The 26,598-nt window shown below is 35.8% G+C and overlaps 1 protein-coding gene across 1 annotated transcript; it reads left to right on the top strand.

Moving 5' to 3' along the window:
- The first annotated feature begins 4,006 nt into the window (after nucleotides 1-4,006).
- On the top strand, nucleotides 4,007-24,704 carry LOC145665015 (uncharacterized). Its single transcript, XM_081732213.1, has 2 exons — nucleotides 4,007-4,701; nucleotides 24,271-24,704. The coding sequence occupies exons 1-2, from the start codon at nucleotides 4,041-4,043 to the stop codon at nucleotides 24,468-24,470; spliced, it is 861 nt and encodes a 286-aa protein (XP_081588339.1). The 5' UTR covers nucleotides 4,007-4,040; the 3' UTR covers nucleotides 24,471-24,704.
- Nucleotides 24,705-26,598: the final 1,894 nt, after the last annotated feature.

Genomic DNA, 26,598 nt, shown 5'->3' with positions numbered 1-26,598 from the left:
GTAAACAAAATTTAAACAATCTTTTATTATGCCTGTTGAAATTTAACCATTTATTTGTTGATGTTATCAAGTTATATAGTTATGGCCTACTAAACTCTGTATGCTTCCCTCTAAGAATCGCACTCATGTTGCTGAAATTTGTCATAAATTTTAAACATCAGCATCTATATATTTGAATACTGACACAATCTAACATCTAAATCGATATTGTTATTTTACTATTTAGACTAACATTTGAATCAAATTATCATATATATGTACTATCAGTCTCTTTATCCAAAAATCGAGCAGACCTTGATATAAGTAAGTTTACGTTTATTCAACTACACATTTATAATAACGAGGAATAGATCGAGGAATTACAGGATCCTGACCAGAAATTTATGGTGAGGTTAATGAATTCGATAAAAGACGTTTAATTATTTGATTTACTGACACTAGAAATTAAAAGAAAAGAAACTCTACTAATACACTAAAGAGGAACACGTAATTCCATTATGGGATATTCGGATGGGCATTTTGCGGTAAGGAAAATAAAATCCTTTTATTATATGCAACCAACATTTCTTTACTTCTGTGCGGATTGCATAGAAGCTAGGGAATCAGATTTTAACATGGTGAAAAAAGAATGATTGTTTAATCTCCCGCTGTTTCTTTGTTTTTGCTGAACATATCACATCAACGTGCTTTGTATTGTATGTTATTTTAAGTGAAGCGCCAATTCCGACATAACTTCTTTTTCAGACTTTTATAATTGTCTAATATGTTCTTTAATTCAGTTGTTGATATTACGTTTGGTTTGACCTATATATGAGGAGTCACATTCACATTGAGCACGATAAATACCTGACTTGTTTAGTGGTCAACAAAATAACTTATATATACTTAAATATATCCTACTGTAAACTAGAAGTTTCTATCTAATTTAAAACAATATTGGACAGTATCGGGGTTAGTGTGTTACACATGGCTTGACCATCATTCTGAGAAAAGTAATTGCTTTGAAATTGAAATACATTGGTTGTTAAACAGGCCTCAAGCAATTGTAATAAAATTTAGTTTCATAGGCAAATACACCATTTTGTAATAACCAAGATCGTGTAATATTAATAGTAAGTTCCAACGGCATGAACGGATACATATCAGTACCGTATTATGGACGTAAGTAAAATAGCATTTACAAGTGATGATAAACTGTTGACTTTACTTTTTTTTACAACATATTTGAAACCACTATTGAAACCAATAATCAGCATCCTAGGTTGAAGTTCACCTTCGAGCGTGAATCTAATAACTGTCTTCCTTTTTCAGATTAACTGATTACCCGATCGCACAATGAATTGATAACAACAGTATAAAGAAAACTCACTGCAGGTACTAATTACATACATCAACTCTCAGCCCATCCACCACTGTACAAGGCCAATATTTGGGAGAATTTCTTTCGTAGGGCATTATTAATTTGTGATCGTCCAAATGATCTCAATGGCGAAATAGTTTTTATATCAAATAGGACAAAAAAAGTTAAGTTCCGTATGTTACAAAAGTGGTTTAGCCAAACATGCATATTGGTGCAACAACCTAAAACAGATATTTCCAAAGAAGCAAAAACTTGGCTAAGAATTCCTAACTTTTCAGAATTATCGACAAAAATTCAACGTATTCTTGCAAAAGATAACATATCTGCTTCCAGTACCCCCCAAAAAGTTTAGAAAAACATCTTACTGACTTTAAAAGTTATTTTGTTGATCCACTAAATAAGTCAGGTATTTATCGTGCTCAGTGTGAATGTGAATCTTCATACATAGGTCAAACTAAGTGCAATAACACCCGAATTAAAAAACACATTAGACAATCAACAAAAGTGACAAGAAGAAAGTATGTCGGAATTCACTTCACCTAAAACAACATACACATAATATAAAACAACTTAATGTAATAGGCTCAGAAAAAAAATAATTAAAGAATAATTTTTTATTGATATAAACCAGCTTTAAGTCTGGATTCTGGCAACATTGATAAAATCTATTTACCTACCTTTGATGTATATTTTAGAACTGGCAAAAGTAACGTAACAGACTTGTCACTTCCTTCAACTCAACTCCTTTCCCTCGTAGTACCCATCTCTCACATTATATTTATTTGGTGGCATGTAATCCTTTTTCCATACCATATTTCTTTCATCCATTTTTCTCCTTGTTACCTGACTATTGAAGACGGATGAATTAACTTGTTGTTTCGATACGTTTGGAAAATATTTAGTTTTCCCTCGGGAGGATTTATTGGTAAGTAATCAATTTTTTGCTAATACTGTCACTTATTTCACTCGAAGGATTTTAGCATTCATAACAAGTCAGAATTTTAAGTTCATTCACACTGCGTATACCAAAAGCAACAACTGTCATTTAGTAAAATATTTTTAGTAGACAAAATTAGAATTCAATAGGAACCATTACTTCCATTTGTGTTTAATCCTTCATCTAGTGCACAGAATACCGAGAAAAGCAGGCTACGTGTTATGTCATAGAAGAAAAAGAAGGCTCGCTGATTAGCAGCAGCGAAGTATGCTTAAGAACGTCATTAGTTGAAGACTTAAGTATATACAACTTAATGTTATTACCTACTAAATATTAATTAATCTAGAAACTAAATATATATAATACACGGAATAAATATCATATAGAATAACTAAAAGAAGGTTATTACAAACACGATAAATACTAATACAGCGATTTGAGTATTTTCAAAAAATATCTGACATCAGAATATAGGTACGTACTTTTGGGACATCCTATATATAAAAAAAAAATATATACTTTGATCTGGTCATAATAGGAAAGGAAAACAAGCAAGATAATTATTTTAGTTTTCATGCAATTTCTTCTTGGTGGGACCACAGAATTTTTGGTATCGAATCAGGATTATGACATAATTCAGGAGCAAGTTAAATATAGTGGCAGTGTGGTCTAGAAATCCAGAAAAAAAATGGAGTTGGGAACGATGCCTTACCTGGCTAGCCATAGCCCTTTGTGAACACTAGCGCCATTAAGTTTACTCTTTACCTCTGAAGAAAACCTCCATTTCATTTTCTTCTTCATTTCTCTATGAGGTATACATTTTGAGACATAGGCTTAAATTAAAGTTGTCTGAGTCCTTACCCTGGTTATTAAATATATTTATTTGATGGTTGCTAAAAGTATTGCTTTTATTACATTTACAGTACATATTTATCTTTTAATCATTTCATTTATAATATACTTTTAATTACATGTGATTTTTTCCATCGAATAATAATTTCTACAATTTTTCCTATTATTACTTTCCTACAACAAGAGTGTTATTATGTGATTTTTTTTTTATTATTTCTTTCCTACAACAAGAGTGTTGTGTAATTTTACAAGGATTTTAGGAATGATGTAATAAATGGATCAAAAGATTATGGTCTTGGCCAATAACTACTTTGTGGATCAGGGGCCACAAAATTTTCGAACGGCCCCTAAGTCGAGTTTTATATATATATATATATATATATATATATATATAACAGAATAATCACATCATACTAAGTTAAGTGATACTTTGGGTTTCGCTACACTATATGTAGTTCTCCAGATATAAGGCTTACAAGAAAATTTTTGACTGAAATATATTAGATTTTTGGATCCAAAAATTGAATTCTAGTGTCTTGGTAAAATATTATTAAAAATTTTTGATCATAATGTCTGTTTAATATAGTAAGGCCCTGGCTGTAATGTAATAATAGAAGATAGGTTTAACTTAAATTTTTGCATTTTTTTTCTAAAATAAAGAACATTGAAATGTAATTTGATATGTAGTATCTATTTCTTTATTGCAGCAACATAAATCTGTGTCTGTGCGCCTTATTCTCTATAATTATGCAGCTGTTGATACCGTGCTTATTCTAAGCCTGTATGGTTGTAACTTTAAATAGCTAACAATGTGTGAAAATAAATACTTTTTTTTACTTTTATAACCTTAGCAATGGCAAGTTAGTGATGTGAAACGCAGAGAAAGAAACCATGTTCCTAAACGCTGCTTACTGTCCGTTAGAAATTGATGAAGGGGAGGCTGAGCTACTCTACGTACCTCCCATTGGAAACCAAGCGAAAAACTTAGGGTTGCCAGAGGCTGACACGTTGGAGAAATTGAATTTTATGTTAACACAGCTTGAAGTCGATTTAAGTCAGACCCCTTACACAAAAGCCAAACGAGAGAACGAGCTTAGGAAAGTCCGAGAAAGTATCTTAGGCCTACCTTTGATACCTGGTAAAGATGCGACGAAATTAAGATACCGAGCAGCACGTCGAATAGCCAAGTTCATTCACTCTCCTCTGCACGCTGCTAGCTTCATTGACCTAATGATGTCGCGAGTTGGACTGGACTTTTTCCTCTCTGCTTATTGGTTGCTGCGATCAGATCAGAAGCACTTGGAGAGCGAGTACTTAAGAAATCTCTTCGCCACTTGCTACGCTGCTATGATGTGGGTGATCGAAGACAACAGAGATTATCTGGCTAATTATCTGGTTTATCTTTTAACACACACCATTTTCAATAATGACCCGGATCCGGATCTTGTGGCGATTAATTTGCGTAACTATCAGATTGCGGTCAACACAGCTAACGATTTTGTGCGAAGGTACTTGATTGGACTTCCGGTACCGAAATCAACAGTACTTAGAGGTAAGACTATCATATTTCTTCTTTTAATTGCCAGAGAAAAACCTGGCTTGCAATCCTAGATTTCGCTAAAGGATTGTTACATTTTCGGACTGATATGCAATTGCTTGTTTATTTAAGTTCACGTTTTTCATTGGTCGAGATAAAAAAAAAAAAAAAAAAGTTTTCGTGTGTGATTATTACTTTCATCCAAAGATTGAAATTTTCTACCTGCATTAGAAAATTTAGTGAACTGTCACCTACATTAAGGTACCCTTCTCGGTGCTAAAAATGAATTGGACAGAAACAAACTTTTACCGTTGTAAATCATGTTTAAAAAGTTTTTAATACTTATTTTTGAGAATCATACGTTTACATGCATCTATAATTAACGCAATGCGATTGTGTTTTACCATTTGTTCTTCCCTGAAATGAAATGAAAAAAAAAATGAAATCTTGAAGTTTTACGTTTCACGGTTATGCCGGCTAGGCTAAAGGAAACGGTGATGACGAGAAATGAATGAAATGGTGGAATGAAGAAAGTGGAAGGAAACGGGAGAATCCTAAGAAAATCCACGCACACGGTGTTTGTCTATTACAAAGCTCACTTGGTGCAAGCTGGGATCGAACCAAGGATCCCATCCATCAGAGGTGAACGCTCTACTACTGAGCCACCGCAGCCCTGATCTTCCCCTGAAGTATTTATATGATTTTCAAGAGCGTTCCTTTATCTACATACAGACTACACTATATTTCTTATGAAAGGATAGCTTACAAATTCGATCTCAGTTCATGTCCTGTGAGCCTTGTAGGAGACGTACAACATATCCCAATTTTTTGGGGGGAAGAGGAGGCGTTATAAAATTTATTTTTTCTTATCGAAAGCATGTATAGTTTCGCATATATCAAATACGAATTAGTAGTTCCTAATTCCGTTGAACAATTCAGTTTAACTTTCAAATATTGTACGTATGAATCACATTTCATGAATTCTTCCAATAACAATTCAACATTCAACTGATTATATTCATTAGTATCGAACACAGATATGTTTACTTTGGTTTCATCTGAAAGATTAATATTGACAGAAGTTTTAGGTTCATTTGAATCCACATTAGAACTGCTTTGATCTATCAAATCTAATACTTTTTCACTTACATGCTTTTTTAAGAGTTCCTATCACTGCGAAATTAAAATACCGCTAATTTTACAGTAATTATATGATATCTTCAAATAGATAAAAGATTATCAAAAAGCGGATCAAGACCTCCCTAGACGATGTTATTTTGCATGAGGTACCGTTATCTCGAGTCACCTAGTAGCTTTCCGTTTGCATTTATTTAGAAACGCAAAAATGAATGCCGATGTTCTAAATGGCTGGAAATCGAAAGCAGATAAGTGAGTCGTAATAACGGTATCTCACGCAAAATAATATTGTCTAGGGAGATCTTGTTCCACTTTTCGATTATCTTTTATCTATTTGAAGATATCATATAATTACTGTAAAATTAACGGTATTTTAATTTCGCAGTGATGAGGCCTCTTAAGCAAGATCCATCCAATTTTTTTTTTTTGAATAAGTCACCAAATTTTCATATGATCTGTAGAATGAACACCGCAAGATTCTCCAGTAAGTGGATTTACTATCTCAAATACCTTTCCAGAGACTTTATGTTTACAAAGAAGTGGTACTTTATATAACAAAAATACTATGTCACTTCCTTTAATTTTATACCTTCCTTCTTGGGTTGCGTTCTATTCTTCATTTCTAATTTTCTCGGGTCTACGGTAGTCAGCATAAATAGTTTTTTTATACCAAATGATAAGTTCATTTTTATCATAATCTTCGTTTGTTACAATACCAAAATCTTTAACACCGAATAATTTGGTTCCACGTTTAAATGAATGCTAACTGGACTGACACCTACTACACACATTACTACTAAACTATTAATAACAATTTGCGGATCGAATAGTGTTTCCCAGGATCTTCATTACGAAAGTTTGAACAATATATTCGATTCTCTGTGAACTTTTATCTTTATTTCATCTACAGAAGAAAAATGATTTTTTTATACCTTCATTAACCTTTTCCACTTTACAAAACATGTTGATCAATTTTGAAGCTACCGTGAAAATTTTGAATTTCCTCCTCAATTTAATAAGCTAACGGATGCTCCTGAATCACACAAAGCGAAAAACTCTTCGTTTCATAACTTTAATACTGATTTCAGCAGTGGCATGGAGCGGTACTATACTTTACTAACACCTTTCGTTTCTTCTTCATCAGATCAAACATCGCTATCCCAACTGAATTACATTAATTAGATTCTTATAGAATCTCACATTCTGGATTGAATGCATTACTGGAATTGGTACAGTCAGCGATAAAAGTTATTTCCGTTTGCTGAAATTAGCTTCGTAAATAATTTCAGAATGAAAGAGCAATTTGAATACAGTTTTCAGTAAATTAAAAAGAATGTAACTTTCTGTACGCTCCAGCCCCACCACCATTATTTCCAAAATAAATTTTAGCAAACGGAAAGAACTGTTATCGCTGACTGTACAACCCAATATTTGTTCCCTGCCGTGAGCACTCTTCACGCAGGGCAAATCTAGTTTGGAAAAGGAAACCTGCATGGGAAATTCGTATTACTTGATAGAGCGTTCACAAAAGTAGGTCGTGGAGGCCTAACATCAATTGAATTACTAAAATTATGACGGTTTATAAAATTTTCGCTCATCTGATTGTTATGTGGTGGAACACTAATATTTGAAGCGTTATTTACAAGTCTCTTACTAATATCTGTTACATGATTCACCTGATTGGCGTCAGAATTGTTACTATAATACCTGTTTCATGGCTGCAATTACATATTCGTTCCTCTTGCCTATCAGAATGATCATCCTTGTTCTAATTTCTTCTCTTATTTCTACAATGACACATTTTTCCATTTCTTGGATCAAAAGATCCAATATATTTCAATCAAAAATTTTCTTGTACGCCTTATATCTGGAGAAGTACATGCAGTGTAGCCAAACCCAAACTATCACTTAACTCAGTATGATGTGCCTATTCCGTAAATAAATAAAAAAAAAAAAAAAAAAAAAAACGAAAATTCGATTTACGGGCCGTTCAAAAATCCCCTGATCCAAAATCTAATTATTGGTCAAGATTGCAATCTTTTGATGCATTTTTTAAAAAATCATTCCTAAAATTCTTGTTTCTATTAACTCTATGATTTTAATTTCCGCTAGATTGATTTTGAGAAGTCATTACTATTATTGCCATTGTTTGGGCTTTTTCTTTCTTTCTTTTTTTGGGGGTGGGGAATAATTAGAACTATCCTTTGCAGATTAATTTTCTAACTTCTGGATTACAGCCAAAACAGATGACAAATTAAGGGTAGACAATGTGGCAATTCGACAGGGATGCTGTCTCTCGCTTACAATATTTAATATCTATCTAAAAAGATCCTACAAAATGAAGAGGGCATTTCAGTAGGAGGAAGCAGAATGTTTAGATGTATACGGTTTGCAGATAATATGGAGCTTGTTGCAGAATCTGAAAAGAAAATCAATAAGGTGTTAGAAAAGGGCTGTGAAGAATATGGGATGAAAATAAATGTTAGAAAAACAAAAGCCATAGTGATTAGAAAGAAGCAGTCGGTGTCAGATATAGAAGTAGGTGGGGATAAAATAGAACAGATGGCTAGTTTTCGATATCTGGGTAGTATTATTAGTAGGAAACGGAACTTTATTTAAATAAATGTTTTTTCTTCAGTGAGATAGAGGATCTTTCTTTTGCCAAAATGCTGATCATATCCTTTTATGTCACCACAGCAAATTTCATTTTACATAAAAACACATATTTTCCAGTTTTCCGTATGTAAATACACATTTTAAGAATTTTCGTTTTAAAAACATAAAATCACTCATTGAGGCCTGCTACATCGAAATCTTCGAAAGAAAAACTGCTTATTTCCCCCCATCTCTTTCATATTAAGTGTGACAGCTTTGTTTTGTCTTTGAGCACGTTGACTGGCAGACTTCTGGCGCCTTACTTTAATCTACATATAAGGTCCTGTTGAGGGAATTCTACCCAGCCACAAGCCAGTTACAACATTACAGGACTTTGAATGTTGTAACTACGTGTCTTTTCGTTTATTGTGTTCTGAGTGGTGCTTTAGCAATGTGTGTGTTTCCTTACTGTAAAATGACTAAAATGAAGGCAAGTGTTTCATCTCGTTTCCAGCGTTCTGTGACTAATATAAAGATGTATTTTCTACTGATGGCAAAGTGCTATTTTGCCAACCGTGTGGTAAATCTGTCGCGGCTGACCAACGTTCACAAATTATGCAGCATTTGGAGAGTAGGAAGCATTTTGCTGCCGCTTCACGTTTGAACAAGAGTCAGGCATTTATGGTCAACCAATTGCGTCTAGTTCTGGCGAACCGTCAAAATTGTCCGCTTTTTCAATGGATTTGTGCAGAGCTTTTGTATCCGAAAATCACCGAGCGAAGTAGCTCTGTTTGCCGAGCGAAGTACCTCAAGTGCTAGAGCGTTGGCTTCGCATTCGCGAGGTCGTGGGTTCGATTCCCACTGCCGGCCATCCTGACTGAGGTTTTCCAGGGTTTTCCTGTCCTACCAGGTAAATGCTGGGATAGTACCTACCAACAGGCCCTGGCCGATACCTTCCCAAATCCTTTCCATTGTTATTGTTGTTAATAGATATCCAGTGTAAAATGGCCTCTGAGCTGTATCTGGTGATTGTTAAATAAATAAACAAATAAAATAAATAGATATTCCACTGTTTAAATTAAAGAATCCTGAATTACGAAAGTTTCTCGTGAAATATACGAACTTTGAACTGCTTGACGAATCAACATTGCGAAAAACTTATCTGCACAGGTGTTACGAGCAAACTTTACAACATATTCGCTCGAAATCTGCGCATCAAAAAATACTTGGGTACGTATGGACGAAACTACAGACTCCAGTGGTAAAAAAAAAAAAAAAAAAAAAAAAAAAAAAATGGGAAACGTGATTGTAGGAGTGCTAAGTAATGCTGACGAAACTGTGTTGACGAAAAATTATTTGCTAGTGTGTAAAGAGCTATCTGCTGCTACACATGTATTTATTTTTATTTATTGAACAAATTCCCAGATACAGCATAACTTTGCCATTTTACACAGGGACATGCTAACAAAAGAAAGAAAAAAAAACAAGACAACAATAACAACCTAGAAAAAAGAGTGTAAAAGTAAAACTATTCCGTCAAAGCTCGTTAATTGCTCTTTCAAACACTGGGTAGCTCGAAAAAATGTCCACATCAGTTGTTACTTGATTATAACAGTTTGGTATTCTATAAAAAAGAGACCTCTGTGTAACAGCCAACCTAGGACGGGCAAGATGAAATAGGTGGGTATTCCGGGTGATGCGGGAAGGGACACGTAAGGATAGTTCCTGAAGTAATATTTCCGATCTTAAGCTTCCATTAACTATTTTATGTAGATATTTCAGGTCAGAGATAATTCTGCGTACTTCAGGAGTCTGAATATTAAGATGTCGCAAGAGCTCCTTCTTAGATAATATTCGAAGTGCAGGAACACGAAAACGGACTATAGCGATGAAGAAATTGAGAACAGAATCAAGTCTGGAGAGATGTGTAGGTGCTGCCATGGCCCATATGGGAGAGCAGTATTCGATCTTGGGCGCTATTAAAGTCTTATAAAAAGTTGCTAATGAAGAAACAGCGCGTAGTTCGGTGAATCGATAAAGAAGTCCCAACATGCGCATTGAATTCTTTAGTATTGAGGAGATGTGGTCAGAGAAGGTGAGTTTTGAATCAAAGATGACACCAAGATCGTTATGACTAGCAGAATGTGTGATAGGGGAATCGTTGATATGGTATGTGGAGGGGACAGGAGACTTTTTCAAAGTAATAGTAATACTGTCACATTTCTTACTGTTGAGTTTCAAGTGCCACATTTCACACCAGCTTGTAAGGTAATTTATGTCTTCCTGTAGAGCAATTATGTCATGGAGACACGATATTTCTCTGTATAACTTACAATCGTCAGCAAAAAGGAGAAGGCCACTAGGTTGAGCTGATAAGTGCGTGTAGAGATCATCCATATACAGGACAAACAGCAGAGGCCCAAGTACACTCCCCTGAGGCACCCCTGAGATCACAGGTTGGGGGTTAGAAGTCGCCCATGAAAGAACAACTCTCTGTTTACGGTCCTTCAAGTAGCTTGTGATTAGAGAGAGAAATTTGCCATGTACATTAAATCTATTGGAGAGTTTATGAAGAAGATGAATGTGACTGACAGAATCAAAGGCCTTCGAGAGATCAAAGTAGATAACATCTAATTGAGTATTGTTATTCATACATTTGACTGCACAGGAAAGAAGAGTACTTAAGTTTGAGAGACTTGAGCTTTTCGGTACAAAGCCGTGCTGAGAACTATGGATGTAAGGTGAGGTGAATTTAAGTAGCCTGTCTTTTTTTATTTTTTCGCAGATAATTGATATTACAGAAAGAAGAGATATTGGCCTATAGGAGGATACATGATCTTTAAGTCCTGATTTATATATTGGGGTCACGTGAGCTAGTTTCCAACTGGTGGGATAATATCCTTCCTTAAAGCATCTATTGAATAAGATAGATACAGGAACCGCAATAACTGAAGCAGTTTTGTCGAGAAAGAGAGGACTAATTTTATTGGGTTCAAGTGATCTATGTGGAGATAACGATAGCAAGAGAGCCAGAACTTCGCCCGGGGTGGTAGAGAGAATGGATAAGGTGTCCGAACAGATGGGGTGGAGAGGGGGGAGATGGGTTGTAGAGAGAAGGGAAGTAAATGTTTTGCAGAAGTGGTTATTGAAGAGGTCTGGTCGTTGATCATCACTCGCTACAGTATTTTCATCTTGAACTGTTGCCGGTATGCCCGGAGATTATGTTCTAGATTTAATTACAGACCAAAAGACTTTAGGGTTACTAACAGTAAAATCACCAATTGAGTCCATGTATTCAAAATATTTACGCCGCTGTACCTTCTTGGCAAGACTTCTAATTCTAGCAAAGTTTTTGTATGTGTAGTCACTCGGATGTGATTTCCATAGAGTCCAGGCAAGTTTTTTTGTTTTTAAGAAGTTCACGAAGTTCATTGTCGTACCAGACCGGAAACCTGTTCGATTTTGATGCTTTCACCGGCACAAAGTCCTTTATGGCTGAGTGGACAACAGATGTAAATAAGTCCACAGCGTCGTCAACAGTTCCTACCTCTAACAAACACCAAGGAAATAGTTCAATAGCCCGGCAGATGTCACCCCAGGGGGTTTTCTTCCAAAGAAGTTGTGACCTACTTTTGAGGGGCTGGTTTGTAGTAGTGGAGGGAAGGAAATCGAAAGAAACATCCAAGGAATAGTGATCCGAGGGAAAAAGTTTTCTGCATGGGACAACACAACGAGGTTCTAAGTTAGAGAGAATATAGTCAAGGAATGTAACGGTGACGGTAACGGTGGAGGGTATTAGTGATTAAAATACGAAACAAAATTTTAATAACCTCCCGTTATCTGGAATCTCAGTAGCAGGAGCGCACGCTCCGAAAACAGTGTATCAAGAAATAGTGAATTTAAATAAGAATACTAATATTAATACTATAACATTCTTGGGTTGTAATTGACAACTTACCATTCGAGCCTTTAATATAAATTTTTACAATGTTGTGATTTACGAAGTTGTTAGATGTAGCGTGGATGTAGAGAGATGATGCAATCTAGACTTTGAAGTTTTAGAATACATTTGCGTAGACTTGTTATTAAAAACCATACGTATTTATTTACTATATTTGTTTTTATAATACTACATTTTATTACAAAATAGTATTCATATACACAACAGATAATGCTCGCCACAAATAAACAATCTTTTGGCGTAAATAGTAGCTTCAATAATGACTAGGTAACGTCATTCACTTTAATTATTGATACCGTTTAACATAACACTGAGATTGACAAGTAATTAAAAGAAACATGATATTTAGAACAAGGAAACACAAAATACTATATGCAATAAAAATAATTTTTCTACATTTTTAAAAGTTTTTTCAGAATAAATGAAAGTTCAGACGACAGTAGCAAAGTATGTTATTTCATATGTTTAGAAAGAAGCTTGATTTTTTATTTATATTTGTATTTATTATTCATTTATTATTTTTAATTATTTCCTTTTTACGGATGCACTGAACTATTATATTATACTTGCCACTTGATATAATTGTTTTTATCTTCAGTTCTGTTTTTGTCCGAACAGATGATTCACTAGTGAAATATTAATTTGAATGCAAAGTGACTAACTACCTGACACTTGATAGTCGCGACTGGCGAACTTTTATTTAAATTGAATTTAACTTAGTACTGATACTTTAAACATTCTTTACAGATAAATATATTAGCTAGCACAGTTTTTAGAAATAATACAGTTATGTAGCAATGTTATATTATTACAGTGGTTGTTAGATATTTTTATAGCTATAATTTGAAGTAATATTTCGCTATTATATAGGCCTATATCAAATATAGATTAATTTTTTTTCAAGCGCTTTTTATGGATATATGTTTTAAACTTTAGCTTAAGGTTAAAAGAATTCAATACAAAGTAATGCGTTTGTATTGTGCGCTTATTATATGCACGATGTTCTATATTTACTGATCCTTTAGAGTGTATACAAATTATTAATTTTTACTAATATTGACTGGCGCAAGAAACTTTATATTTACTTTTTGTAGCACTGATATGCAGTATCCAAAAAAATAGGTTAGGTTATGAGTGAAGTATTTGAAATAAATGTTATTATATTGGCTTACATAAATAATGTATCAATATTGTAGATTTAATTTTAATATGCGCATATGTTTTTACGGTAATATCAAAAGAATTCTATAATGTTACGAATGCTAAGCATGCTTTAGTGTGTCGTATACCGTATACACATATCATTTGTTTTAATTTTTTGTTGACATTAGTACGTGACATGCGATGTTTACTTGCAGTGGCTGGCTTCTTTACGAATATGGCTTACTTGTTATTTTTCGAGCACATTTAGTTTTTTTACCTTTACCGACAGGTTAAAACAAAACAAGTCCTTTAACAATTTTTGTTTTATTAATTTACTTACAAATAATTATTTATAGTTGCATTTTTCTTTTATTATTTTCCTTCAACCTGCCCACTTGTCGATTCACACTGCTGCTCCCTCATCATGTGTTGTCACTGTTGCCAGTCAAGTTTAGACAACAGTGGTGTTCAGAATGTAACTGAGCGGAGCGCTCAGTCACACCGCTCCAAGTGAGCGAAACAAAATTCGCGAAAACAACGGGTGCACAAATGCTGATGGGGCAGCCTGTCCTGTCACATATGGCGTCCGAATAGGTTGATCCCTGTGCCGTCACTAAGCATTCACAGATTAACTTTCACTTAGTTCCACAGATACTTATAAGAACAAGATAATACACAAATAAATGAAACCTGACACATACACTTATATATATATACAATATTTTGAAATATGTACAGCCCGCAATCTATTTGCAGTATTCATTAGGCAAGTCCTTTAAAAGTTGACTGGCACAATTTTTTTTACCTTTTTTTGCCATTTCCAGTATTCTTTCTTAATGGGCTTCCACAATTTATATTGATGTTTGGATCGGTGTCCTATCGATTTCCCATTGTTCGGATCAATCAGTTCCACAACCTTAAGACTTGGCTTACGAACACATAAGTACGGTCCTGAGTACAGATCGAACATTTTTTTTATCTGCTGCATCACTGATGGGATGTGCCCTGAGGAATATAAGATCGCCTACATTAGCATGCCGATCCGATGTCAGTTTTTCGTTGGTACGTTGATTCTTCTTCGCCATTTGAGACTTCTTACGGTGTGCAATCATAAGTAGCCGGTTGTCCCACGAATTTCCGTCTTCATCAGTCTCCTCTTGGAACAGTTGTTTCATCACAGGCGTTACATCCTTCACGTTTAGATGTGCTTGGACTGGAGCAACGTTCAAATTTTTTACAATAGTATAATTCAGTAACATAACGATATTCCACAAATGCTTACTCCAATTTACATGTTGTCCAGCACAATACAACCTCCAAAGCCTATTCATTTCTCTATGCATCCTCTGCACGGGATTTGCTTGAGGATGGTATGGTGTGGTGTGATATACTTTAACTCCTTTACTAGCCATTGACCCTAAGAATTTACTGGATACAAAACATGGACCGTTGTCACATATAATGGCGTCCGGAATACCTAAATGCATAAAATACAAATCCATGCACCTCAGAATTGCAGCAGTTGTAGCTCGTCTCATTGGGTACGCTACTAGATGTCTGGTAAACACATCCATGCACGTAAATATGACATGTTTGACTTGTTGGTTGGAAGCTTCCCTACCACATCAACTGATAGTAACTCTCGGGCTCTCGAGACGGTGACCGACTGTAACTTCCTTGAGAGAGGATGAGGATCAGCTTTGTGTTTCATACACAATACAGAATTGCGGATGTATTGTCGCACATCAGTATACATATCTTCCCAAACGAAATTTTCTAGAAGCATCGTGTGTGTCTTCGCATATCCAAAATGACCTCTGTCATCATGGTAACATCTCAGTACTCTCTTTACTAAACTTTTGGGTACAACTATCCTCCATTTATCTTTTAAATGAAAATCACGTTTTAACAGCACACCTTGTTCGATCTTATAATAGAGTCGTACAGTTTTGTTCCAACTTATTTTTGGTACATTGGTCTGATCTTGCTCCAGAGCATCAATATACTTTATTAATTGTGGATCTTTACGCTGGTATTGCTTTTAATCTTCACTGGTCATATTTGCTAAATCTCCTGGAAGGACATGAAAATTCAAAATTGTAACAATTTTAGGTGATTGGCATACGGTGATACGAGACAAAGTATCCGCTGCTACAATGGTTACTCCAGGTATGTATTGGATTTCCAACTCCACATCTTGCATCTCGATACACCACCGATACAGCCTTGTATTCCAATATTTTATGCTCTTAAAGTGCACTAATGCTTGATGGTCAGTTTGTACGATCACATGATGCCCTATCAATAGGTTACGCCATTTTCTTATAGCTTTCACAACACCCAACATCTCTATTTCGGTAATGGTATAGCGAGATTCGCAAGGCTTAAGTATGTGTCCTGTGAAACCAATAACTCGTTTCTCATCTTCATAATCTTGTGTCAAAATAGCAGCAGTCCCAATAGTTGAGCCGTCAACTATGATAATGAAGTCTTTTGACATATTTGGATGCACCAAAAGTATGTTTTTACAGATCTCATGTTTTATTTCTTCGAAACAATTTGTATGTTCAGGCAACCAGGTCCATTTCTTCCCTTGTTTAAGCAGCTGGTATAATGGTGCTGACTTACGAGCAAAATTATGTATAAACTTGGAGCACTAGTGAAAAAATTTTAAGGTCCTTTGCAATGTTTTTATAGTTGTTGGCCTTGGCAATGATTTAACTATATCCACGTACTCTGGATTTTTCGCTATTCCTACCGGTGTTACCACAAAACCTAAGAAATTTGCCTCAGATACCATAAATGCGCATTTCTTTAAATCGACTGTCATATTTGCTTCTTTTAACTTATACAATACTTGATCTAATAACTCGATATGAGCTACTGGATTAGTCTTTGGAATTAAAATATTATTTATATACAGTAAGATCTTTTTAAGAACAGCAACTCCCAACACTCTCTGCTACGCTGCCATTAAACAAGCTCCACCATTCTTGTAACCAAAGGGTACTCTGCAATGCCGATACATCTGACCTTCAAAAGAGAATGCTACAAGATCCATACAGTCTTCAGTTAACTCGATCTGGCAGTAGGAATGCACCAAGTCAAGAGACGTTGCACAGGTCATCTCATTAAATCTTGCAAAGAGGTCATCGAGGCGTTCGACCTTCAGATTTGTTAAAGATACGAATTTATAAAAGTTGGACCAAATCAAGACAGACTCTAACCTCATCCGAGTTCTTCTTTCTGACTATTACCAGGGGATGGTGATGTTTTGACACTGCAGGCTCAATGATACCTTGACGCAACCATTTTTGGATCTGCTCCCTTGCCTTATCTCGATAATACAGTGGAATTGGGTAAGATCGTTTTACAATTGGATCTTCAGTGGTAACCTGGATGGTGTACTTAAACTTGTTACATTTTCCTGGGAAATGGGCGAAATCTTTTTTTTTTCTTCATCAGCACATTGAACAACATTTCTTTGTGTTCCGGAGCAATATTAGTTTTTTTCACCACTTTTTTTACTTCTTCTGGAGTAGCGTACAGACACTTTTTAGTCGCTTTTTTCCTGACTTCCATGACTTCCACTTTCTTTGGGCAGCAAGCCAAACATTGAATCTCCTGAACAAGTGGGTCATACAAAGATTCCACAAGAGCTTGATCCTTTATTTGTGCCAGCGTAATTCGTCTCAGGTTGCAATCATCACTTTGCCTTGACCTACTTCATCATACGAATCTTCTTGTTGCATCAATACGCTGTTCCACTGATTTAAAACTTCTTTCAGATCTTCATGATCGCATCCACATACCTGTGAGCTGCATACTTCCTCTGGATGGCATTTGCATTCACTTCATTCTTCTACGACGTTTACAGGGAGATGGTAATCCACACTCAACTCATTAATCATATTACACGTATTTTCTTCCTCCTTCGCTTGAACCATGGGTACTACGACTTCTTGTTTCCCAGTTTGAATGGTTACCATGCCATTTCCAAAATTCATTCTGACTTGAAACTTGCTCATGTAATTACGACCCAGTAGAAGATCTTGGTTGAGCCCGTCGACCACAAAAGCTCGAACATCCGTCTGTATTCCCTTAATTGTCACAGAAAGATATACTTCTCCTTTCACCATTTTCTTCCTGGTTTCACTATAATCGACAAGAACTATGTGGGGTGCTGGTTTCAATTTCGGATGTGATATAATCTTCGTAACCTTTTTCCACAACTCTAGACTACACAACGTCACCTCCGCACCGCTATCAACAAGTGCTTGCACAACTTCATCCAACACATATACTCGTATGATACCAGACCATTCTTTTATTCGTTCAAAGTCAGTCTTCACGTCATCAATATTTTCAAAATCTGTGTTATACTCCCACTCTTGTCCAGCTATACATTGAAATTTAACTCGAAAAATATTTACCTCATTCCTACACTCATACTCATGTACACATAAAGGACTATATACACCACTATACACTTCCTCAGGTATATCCTCATTTACACTTTTCTCATGGATCTTCTCACAAGTCGTACCTACCTCCGACCCGCGAGGTGGATACTTCATTTAGTTTTTTGAATCTGGACTTCCCCGAGGATCCCAACGGTGCTGAATATCCTCTTGGGAGGATCTAGGGCCATCTCTTTCATATTCTTCGTGTGTGCCATTTCCTTCCTGGCCGTCTACTTCCCCTCCAAGAACGTGCACGACCACCTCGTCTGCCGCGTCGATAGTTCCCGCGTCCTCTTGCACCATCTCGTCCTTCGTACGGTGATTCTTCTTTTGTGTTCGCAGGCTCTGTCTTATCCTCCTGGCTCTTCGATATAGCTCCTACTTTAGCTTTACGAGTAATCACCTCTTCACCGTCCTCCCATCTTCTAGCGCCATCTCTTCCTGTCTTCCGTTTTGCTTCCCATGTGTCGTGAATCAGTTCAAGTCGTCGGACTGTTTCAAGAATTTCTGCTAACTCCTGGCTTCGTGATGAAACCAACTGTCTCTGATACTGGACGGGTAGCAAGGTTATGATAGTGTTGCAAATCTGGGCTTCACTGCTCTGTGAATCTAAGTCCCTAATCTGACAGAATCTATTTGTAACAAAACGTTCAACACTCCCATCAACCTGAGGGTTGAATGGTAGTCTTAAGGCGCGTTAGCCTAGCACATGTCACGTCTTCGGAATGATAATGTCTTAAGAACATTTGCTTGAAGTCGGCATACGTGAGGAATTTGTTCACATTGGAATAATACCATGATAGCACTGCGTCTCTTAGTACGAACGGTAATACCTTAAGCGCCTGACTAGGTCGCACGTCCATTAGAGCACACTCTCGTTCAAACTGTATGATAAATGCTTGAGCTGACAAATCACCTCTCTCTGGTGGATAGTGCGTGAACGATTTTATATCCGTCAATCGCAATTTCAGTTCCTCTTCGTCTTCTTCCTTTTCCATTTCCTCCCTATAGTTTTGAGCTGCTTCCGGATAGGCTCCGCGACGATTCGTTAGTCTTCTGGCGTTTCCATTCCCGTTACCACTAGAAGAAAGCTGTCTTCTTTGTCGGTTCCTTCTTTCCGTCTTCGGGGACCATCCATCTTCTTCTGAATACCCGCTCTCATCAGACGAACTGGTCTTGATCCGTCTCCTTCGTCTTCTCCGATAACTTGGGTGCACCTCAGGTTCCTTGCTCCGAGAAGCCGCCGTACTATTGAGGGCACTTCTTCCACAGCAGGTACCACTGGAATCACTTCTATTGCGCCTTGCATCTAAGCTTGGAGATTGAGCAGGATTGTATTGCCGCTTCACTTCTGTTTCCTCTTCTACGCCTGAACTATGTCTTCGCCATTCCTGCTCAATCCTTTGTTGAAGTGACGCGATTGCTAACTCCTGACAAGCCAACTTTTCTTGTACTTTCCACAGTTCCGAAGTGTTTTGCCACATGACAGCCTTCGACTGACTCACTTCCGCGCGACAATCTTGCAGTTGATTATTTATCACCGCGTTGGCTCTAATCATTCTTTCAGAAACTTCTTCTATCACCTTTTTACATTCATCAGTTTTCTGCATGACTTTTAACTGTTCTTTGGCTAAACGATCTTCTATCTGTGTCGTAGTCATCTGCAACACCTCATGCTTCACATCTGCAATCTCATCCTGCATCCTGTCCTGACATTGTGCCATACCTGCTACGCAGCTCTTCGATACCTGGTCGATTCTTCTATTTACTTCTTCAAATTGCTGACTCACCTTTTTCTCTGTTAGTATTGCCACTTCCTCGAGTTTACAGACAGTATTCTTCAAATCTTGAATCTCCTACTGAGTTCCGTCCATCTTTCGTGACAATTCATTTACCTGTTGAGTTAACGAGGCGCTCGTCCTGTCACACTTCTTGCTAACTTCTTCAATCTTGTTCTCCAATTGCTCCCTACTATCCCGTAAATCCTCTTGGATAACCTTCATCTCCATCTGAAAATCTTCCTTGATTTTTGACCTCAACTCACAATGTCCCTTTTCATTATACTTCTCAAACATACGGATAAGCATCTGCTCCATCGCATCCAAAGACAGACTTCGTTCTCCTTCTCCATCACCTTACGTGGTTTGCACTGTCCGCATTTCCATAATGCTTCAATGGGTGCATCATCCTCAAGTTCATTTTGAGCATTCCATTCTTCTTCCGTCATTTGACTACACACGCGGTGATACCAGCGATCACACAGACAACATTGTACATGATACTCATCTCTAGCTGGGTTCTCACAACACACTACTTTATCTGACTCTGACACGGCCGCACCACCAGATTCACTTGCACTTGCACAGTCTCTTTGTCGATTACGCCGATTTCCACCCATGTCCACTTTTTTTTACGACGAAGTAAACTACACAACTAGCAGTCCACGAAATTCACACTCTTGATTGCAGCTATTTTTCACAAGCGTCTGAGTCTCATAATCTAAAATGTAACGGTGACGGTAACGGTGGAGGGTATTAGTGATTAAAATACGAAACAAAATTTTAATAACCTCTCGTTATCCGGAATCTCAGTAGCAGGAGCGCACGCTCCGAAAACAGTGTATCAAGAAATAGTGAATTTAAATAAGAATACTAATATTAATACTACAACATTCTTGGGTCGTAATTGACAACTTACCATTCAAGCCTTTAATATAAATTTTTACAATGTTGTGATTTACGAAGTTGTTAGATGTAGCGTGGATGTAGAGAGATGATGCAATCTAGACTTTGAAGTTTTAGAATACATTTGCGTAGACTTGTTATTAAAAACCATACGTATTTATTTACCATATTTGTTTTTATAATACTACATTTTATTACAAAATAGTATTCATATACACAACAGATAATGCTCGCCACAAATAAACAATCTTTTGGCGTAAATAGTAGCTTCAATAATGACTAGGTAACGTCACTCACTTTAATTATTGATACCGTTTAACATAACACTGAGATTGACAAGTAATTAAAAGAAACATGATATTTAGAACAAGGAAACACAAAATACTATATGCAATAAAAATAATTTTTCTACATTTTTAAAAGTTTTTTCAGAATAAATGAAAGTTCAGACGACAGTAGCAAAGTATGTTATTTCATATGTTTAGAAAGAAGCTTGATTTTTTATTTATATTTGTATTTATTATTCATTTATTATTTTTAATTATTTCCTTTTTACGGATGCACTGAACTATTATATTATACTTGCCACTTGATATAATTGTTTTTATCTTCAGTTCTGTTTTTGTCCGAACAGATGATTCACTAGTGAAATATTAATTTGAATGCAAAGTGACTAACTACCTGACACTTGATAGTCGCGACTGGCGAACTTTTATTTAAATTGAATTTAACTTAGTACTGATACTTTAAACATTCTTTACAGATAAATATATTAGCTAGCACAGTTTTTAGAAATAATACAGTTATGTAGCAATGTTATATTATTACAGTGGTTGTTAGATATTTTTATAGCTATAATTTGAAGTAATATTTCGCTATTATATAGGCCTATATCAAATATAGATTAATTTTTTTTCAAGCGCTTTTTATGGATATATGTTTTAAACTTTAGCTTAAGGTTAAAAGAATTCAATACAAAGTAATGCGTTTGTATTGTGCGCTTATTATATGCACGATGTTCTATATTTACTGATCCTTTAGAGTGTATACAAATTATTAATTTTTACTAATATTGACTGGCGCAAGAAACTTTATATTTACTTTTTGTAGCACTGATATGCAGTATCCAAAAAAATAGGTTAGGTTATGAGTGAAGTATTTGAAATAAATGTTATTATATTGGCTTACATAAATAATGTATCAATATTGTAGATTTAATTTTAATATGCGCATATGTTTTTACGGTAATATCAAAAGAATTCTATAATGTTACGAATGCTAAGCATGCTTTAGTGTGTCGTATACCGTATACACATATCATTTGTTTTAATTTTTTTGTTGACATTAGTACGTGACATGCGATGTTTACTTGCAGTGGCTGGCTTCTTTACGAATATGGCTTACTTGTTATTTTTCGAGCACATTTAGTTTTTTTACCTTTACCGACAGGTTAAAACAAAACAAGTCCTTTAACAATTTTTGTTTTATTAATTTACTTACAAATAATTATTTATAGTTGCATTTTTCTTTTATTATTTTCCTTCAACCTGCCCACTTGTCGATTCACACTGCTGCTCCCTCATCATGTGTTGTCACTGTTGCCAGTCAAGTTTAGACAACAGTGGTGTTCAGAATGTAACTGAGCGGAGCGCTCAGTCACACCGCTCCAAGTGAGCGAAACACAAAATTCGCGAAAACAACGGGTGCACAAATGCTGATGGGGCAGCCTGTCCTGTCACAGGAAGCAATGCAACTATTGTGGCCAGAAGATATAAAATTTCACAATGTTGTTCTTCTTGTTACAAATGCTGCAGCTTAAATGAAAAAAGCTGCAGTAGGCCTTGCCGTTAGCTACCCCAAAATCGTACATGTCACCTGTGTGGCTCATGCGTTGCATAGAATATGTAAAAAGATAAGAGTCCTTTATTCCAAGGTCGATAAATTGTTTCAAATGAAAAGAAAGCTTTTATCAACTCACCTAAAAGCATAGACATTTTTAATCAAAAATATCCTGGGATTCCTCTTCCGCCCACTCCTATAGTTACACGATGGAGCCCTTGGTTGGAAGCCGTTGAGTCCCAGAACTTTGAACAATGCGTATCTGTCGTAAATGATCTCGACAAAGACGAAGCATCGTCCACAGAAATTCTACAAGAACTGTTAAAAGATCCCTTCGTAAAACTCGAGTTAGCATTCATGTCAACAAACCTGCCTTTTCTTTCTCGTTGTATAGAAAAGCTTGAATCGTCATCGAACACTGTCAGCTTCAATGGGTGAAATCCGCATAGTTGGAACGAAACTGAAAGAACTTCCTGGAGCTAACAGACAAGTACTAATGTGTAAATTTACAGACATTTTTGAAAGAAACCTAGGTTTTTAAACATCTTGTAAAATTGCGCGTGTTTTCGAAGGGGAGTGGTGAAGGAAGATGTCAATTTCAGTGTTAGTGAAATTTCGTGTTTCAAATATGCGAGAATTGTTTCTTGTGATGTGCAGCGATCTTTATCGCAATATAAGATGCTTTTTAGGGATAATCGTCACAAATTTACAAGGGAGAAAACTATGGTGGTCTACTTCGACGCTTTCAAAGAATAGCTCGCTAGAAGGCATTTTAAAACTGAATTTAAGACGTTCACAATACACGTAATATTTAAGTTTCTATTGCGAAATATTTTTTTTTTGTCATATTTTTCTAGTTTTATCGTATTTTCAAAATTTATAGCACATAAATAAATAAATAAATAGTTCTGAGTCTTTTAGCACATGAAGTTCCGTTCCCTATATTGATATGAAATATGAATGTGAAATAATAGCTAAAAAAAAGCCTTTAGGAGAAAGAAAAATCTATTTTGTGGGACCTTGAATAGAGTTGAGAAAAAGACTTATAAAATGCTTCGTACGAGGTATTGTATTGTGTGGGTCATAAATGGACATTATGCAAAAATGATGGAAAAGACTCGAAGCTTTCGAAATGTGGATGTGGAGAAGAATGGAAAGAATTAGCTGGGGCGAGCGGAAAATGAATGAGAGAGTGTTAGAAAAGGTGAGAGAGAAAAGAAAAATTTTAGATATTATTAAGAGGAAAAGAAACTAGTTACATTGGCTAAAAAAGAACTGTACCATGAGGAACGTGCTAAGAGATATGGTGGCAGGAAAGAGACGGAGGGAGCGAAGGAGACTACAATTAATGGACGATATCAAAATAGAAAAATCGTACGTGAAGACGAAGAGGTTAGCGGAAGACGGTGGAGCATGAAAGCTTCTTAGCTGCAGCAAGTGACCTGCCAATAATGGCAGAATACCTATGATGATGATGATGATGATGATGATGATAATAATAATAAATGTGGTCAGCTGACGCGTATAATAAGAGGGGATCAAATTTAAAATTACACTACTGGTTAATGACTCTTTAGTGCCTGGGTTTATGTCTTGAATTATATTACACCTGTAAGACACAACGTTTAAGGAGACACCAGCGGGCCATCTATTATAGTTCTAACTCTTAAATCTTTCATTTTAGTTTTTTATCATTCTGCATTCAGTGCGTTTCTAGTCGTTAGTGCGCGAGGATTAAACTTAAAATTCCTTTTCATTTCAGGATGTATCCGGGGCAAAATATCCAACTTGAAACCCACAGTGATGCTGAATGTCCACGGCTTTAGCCCTCTGCAAGATCTCTTGTTGAATTACGACAAACGAACGGACGTTACGGCACCAGCAACAATGATCCCTTACAGCATGCCTGTGTTGAAGTTTTATGCTAAACACTACCAACAACCACAGAGCTATTTTAAATAATGGAACTTACAGTTTATTTTTCAAAATCTTTTCTTATATTTAACTGAAGAATAATTTCATTGTACACAGAATTACATCTGTATTGTGAATGCATTTATGTAAGTATAAACGTTTCTGAAGAATAATTACTTTCCTTATAGAAATATAGTCATACTTGTGCTCATGAAATGACGACTATAAAACCTGAAACCAATATGAGAAATGATGAACTGCATGTTAGGTTAACACATTCGCTACCTTTCGACGCTCAGCGTGCGTGGCAGTTCCGCTCTCTTATCTTTACTTGTATCGATTCATTGCTTCCTCTGCTCTATTATTTATGGATTAAAGATGGCTGCTCTCTTTCTTTTTTTAACGTCTCCCCAAGATTAAAGGAAAATGATAGTGAATGAAATAGAGGAACGAAGAAATTGGAAGGAAATGGAAGAACCCCGAGAAAAACCACGCGCACACTGTCTGTCATAAAATCCACTTAGTGCGGGCTGGAATCGAACTAGGGACCCCATGCATGCATTAAAGGTGGTAAGCACTCTACCACTGAGCTTCTATGGTCCATGGTTGCTCATGTGGTAGCTTCTAGTTCATAGCATTGCTTTTCTTTAATTTGTCGCAACAAATAATGTTCGTTCTTCACACTTATGTATATAAAGCGCCGGTGTTTTTTGAATTACCGTGTCAGTATGAGCGGCAGCGAACTTGATAATGCAAATTGTGCTGCTTCAGTCGTCCCCCCCCCCTTTCATTATCAATACAATTCCTCAAATACTCTAAGTTTCTTTAATTTTCCTATCCATGTGAGAATCTACAGAAGTCGCTACAGCGATTCTTCTTCCTCGGGATGGCTCAATGTGGCGCCCACTAGGATGTTTCACAGCTACTTCTGTTTCTTTAATTTCTTCTTCGTTTCTCTCTACTTCTCTCCTTTCATATTTGATGATGAGATTATCAAAGAGATTTATAGCAGTGGGTGGGGGTAGGGGTGGAGACAACTGAATCCAAGGAGATCAACGTAGGAAAATCATCTTCCAAACAACTAACAAAGTCAGAATGTATGAATACAATAAAATTAAATCACCCAATATTAATAACACACGTTTCTATAAATAATGGAATACAAAATTGGATATACCGTAATTGCAAAACTACAACATAGCTAATAACAATATGTACGACGAAATCAATATTTATAGAAGCGATAACTGCATATTACATTTTATGAACCCAAAACTTAGATAGCTTCCGCGAGGCTTTGCAACACAGGTTGTGAGCTTACACAATTTATCTGAGAAGTACAAACATAAAATCAACGTTGGAATGTGCTTCAAATACGAAATTCTTAGGATTAAACCTAGACGACAAACTTAAATGGAAACATCATATAAACAATTTATGCCAAAATTTATCTTCTATTGTTTATATGGCTTATACACTCTCCTTTGTTCTTAACCTAGACACTTTAATTTCATTATATTATGCGTCATTTTATTTCCGAGTACAGTACGGTATTGCCTTCTGGGGTGTCACTAATGATTTGTTTATAATATTTAGATTACAAAAGAAAATAATCCGCATCATTACACATTCTCATTTTCGTAGTAGTTGTAGAAGTAAATTTCGTGAACTCAGATTGCTTACGATACCGAGTTTGTATATATATGAGGTATTAAAATTAGTCAGAAAAAATATAGATAACTACTTAACGCATGCCGACGTACATGAATATAGAACTAGAAACTGTGATAAATTTGTAATACCGTCACACAGAACAAGTATGTTTGAAAAAACTACATTTTATAGAGGTGCGGTGCTATATAATAAATTACCAAGAGAATTGAAATACATAAAATATGATATAAAGTTTTTGAGAGAGGTTAAAAATATGCTAATTTGTAAATCTTATTATTCTGTAGATGAGTATATACAGTATGGATTAATATACGTCAATAATCCTTTATTATTTCTGAAGGCAATAAAACTCGGTATGTAGATATATTTTAACCATTAGATTAAATAATAAATCTTTATTTTTTCCTTCTTTTATTGTAAAATTTTTTTAGTTTTTATATTCATATGCTTATAGTTTGTTTGTATGTGTTTATTAACTCTGTATTTAACCAATGTATTATTG

Source organism: Thermobia domestica, chromosome 11 (genome assembly GCF_964235325.1).
Source record: "Thermobia domestica chromosome 11, izTheDome1.hap1.1, whole genome shotgun sequence".
Taxonomy (NCBI): Eukaryota; Metazoa; Arthropoda; class Insecta; order Zygentoma; family Lepismatidae; genus Thermobia; species Thermobia domestica.
This window is presented reverse-complemented; position numbering and strand designations above follow the sequence as displayed.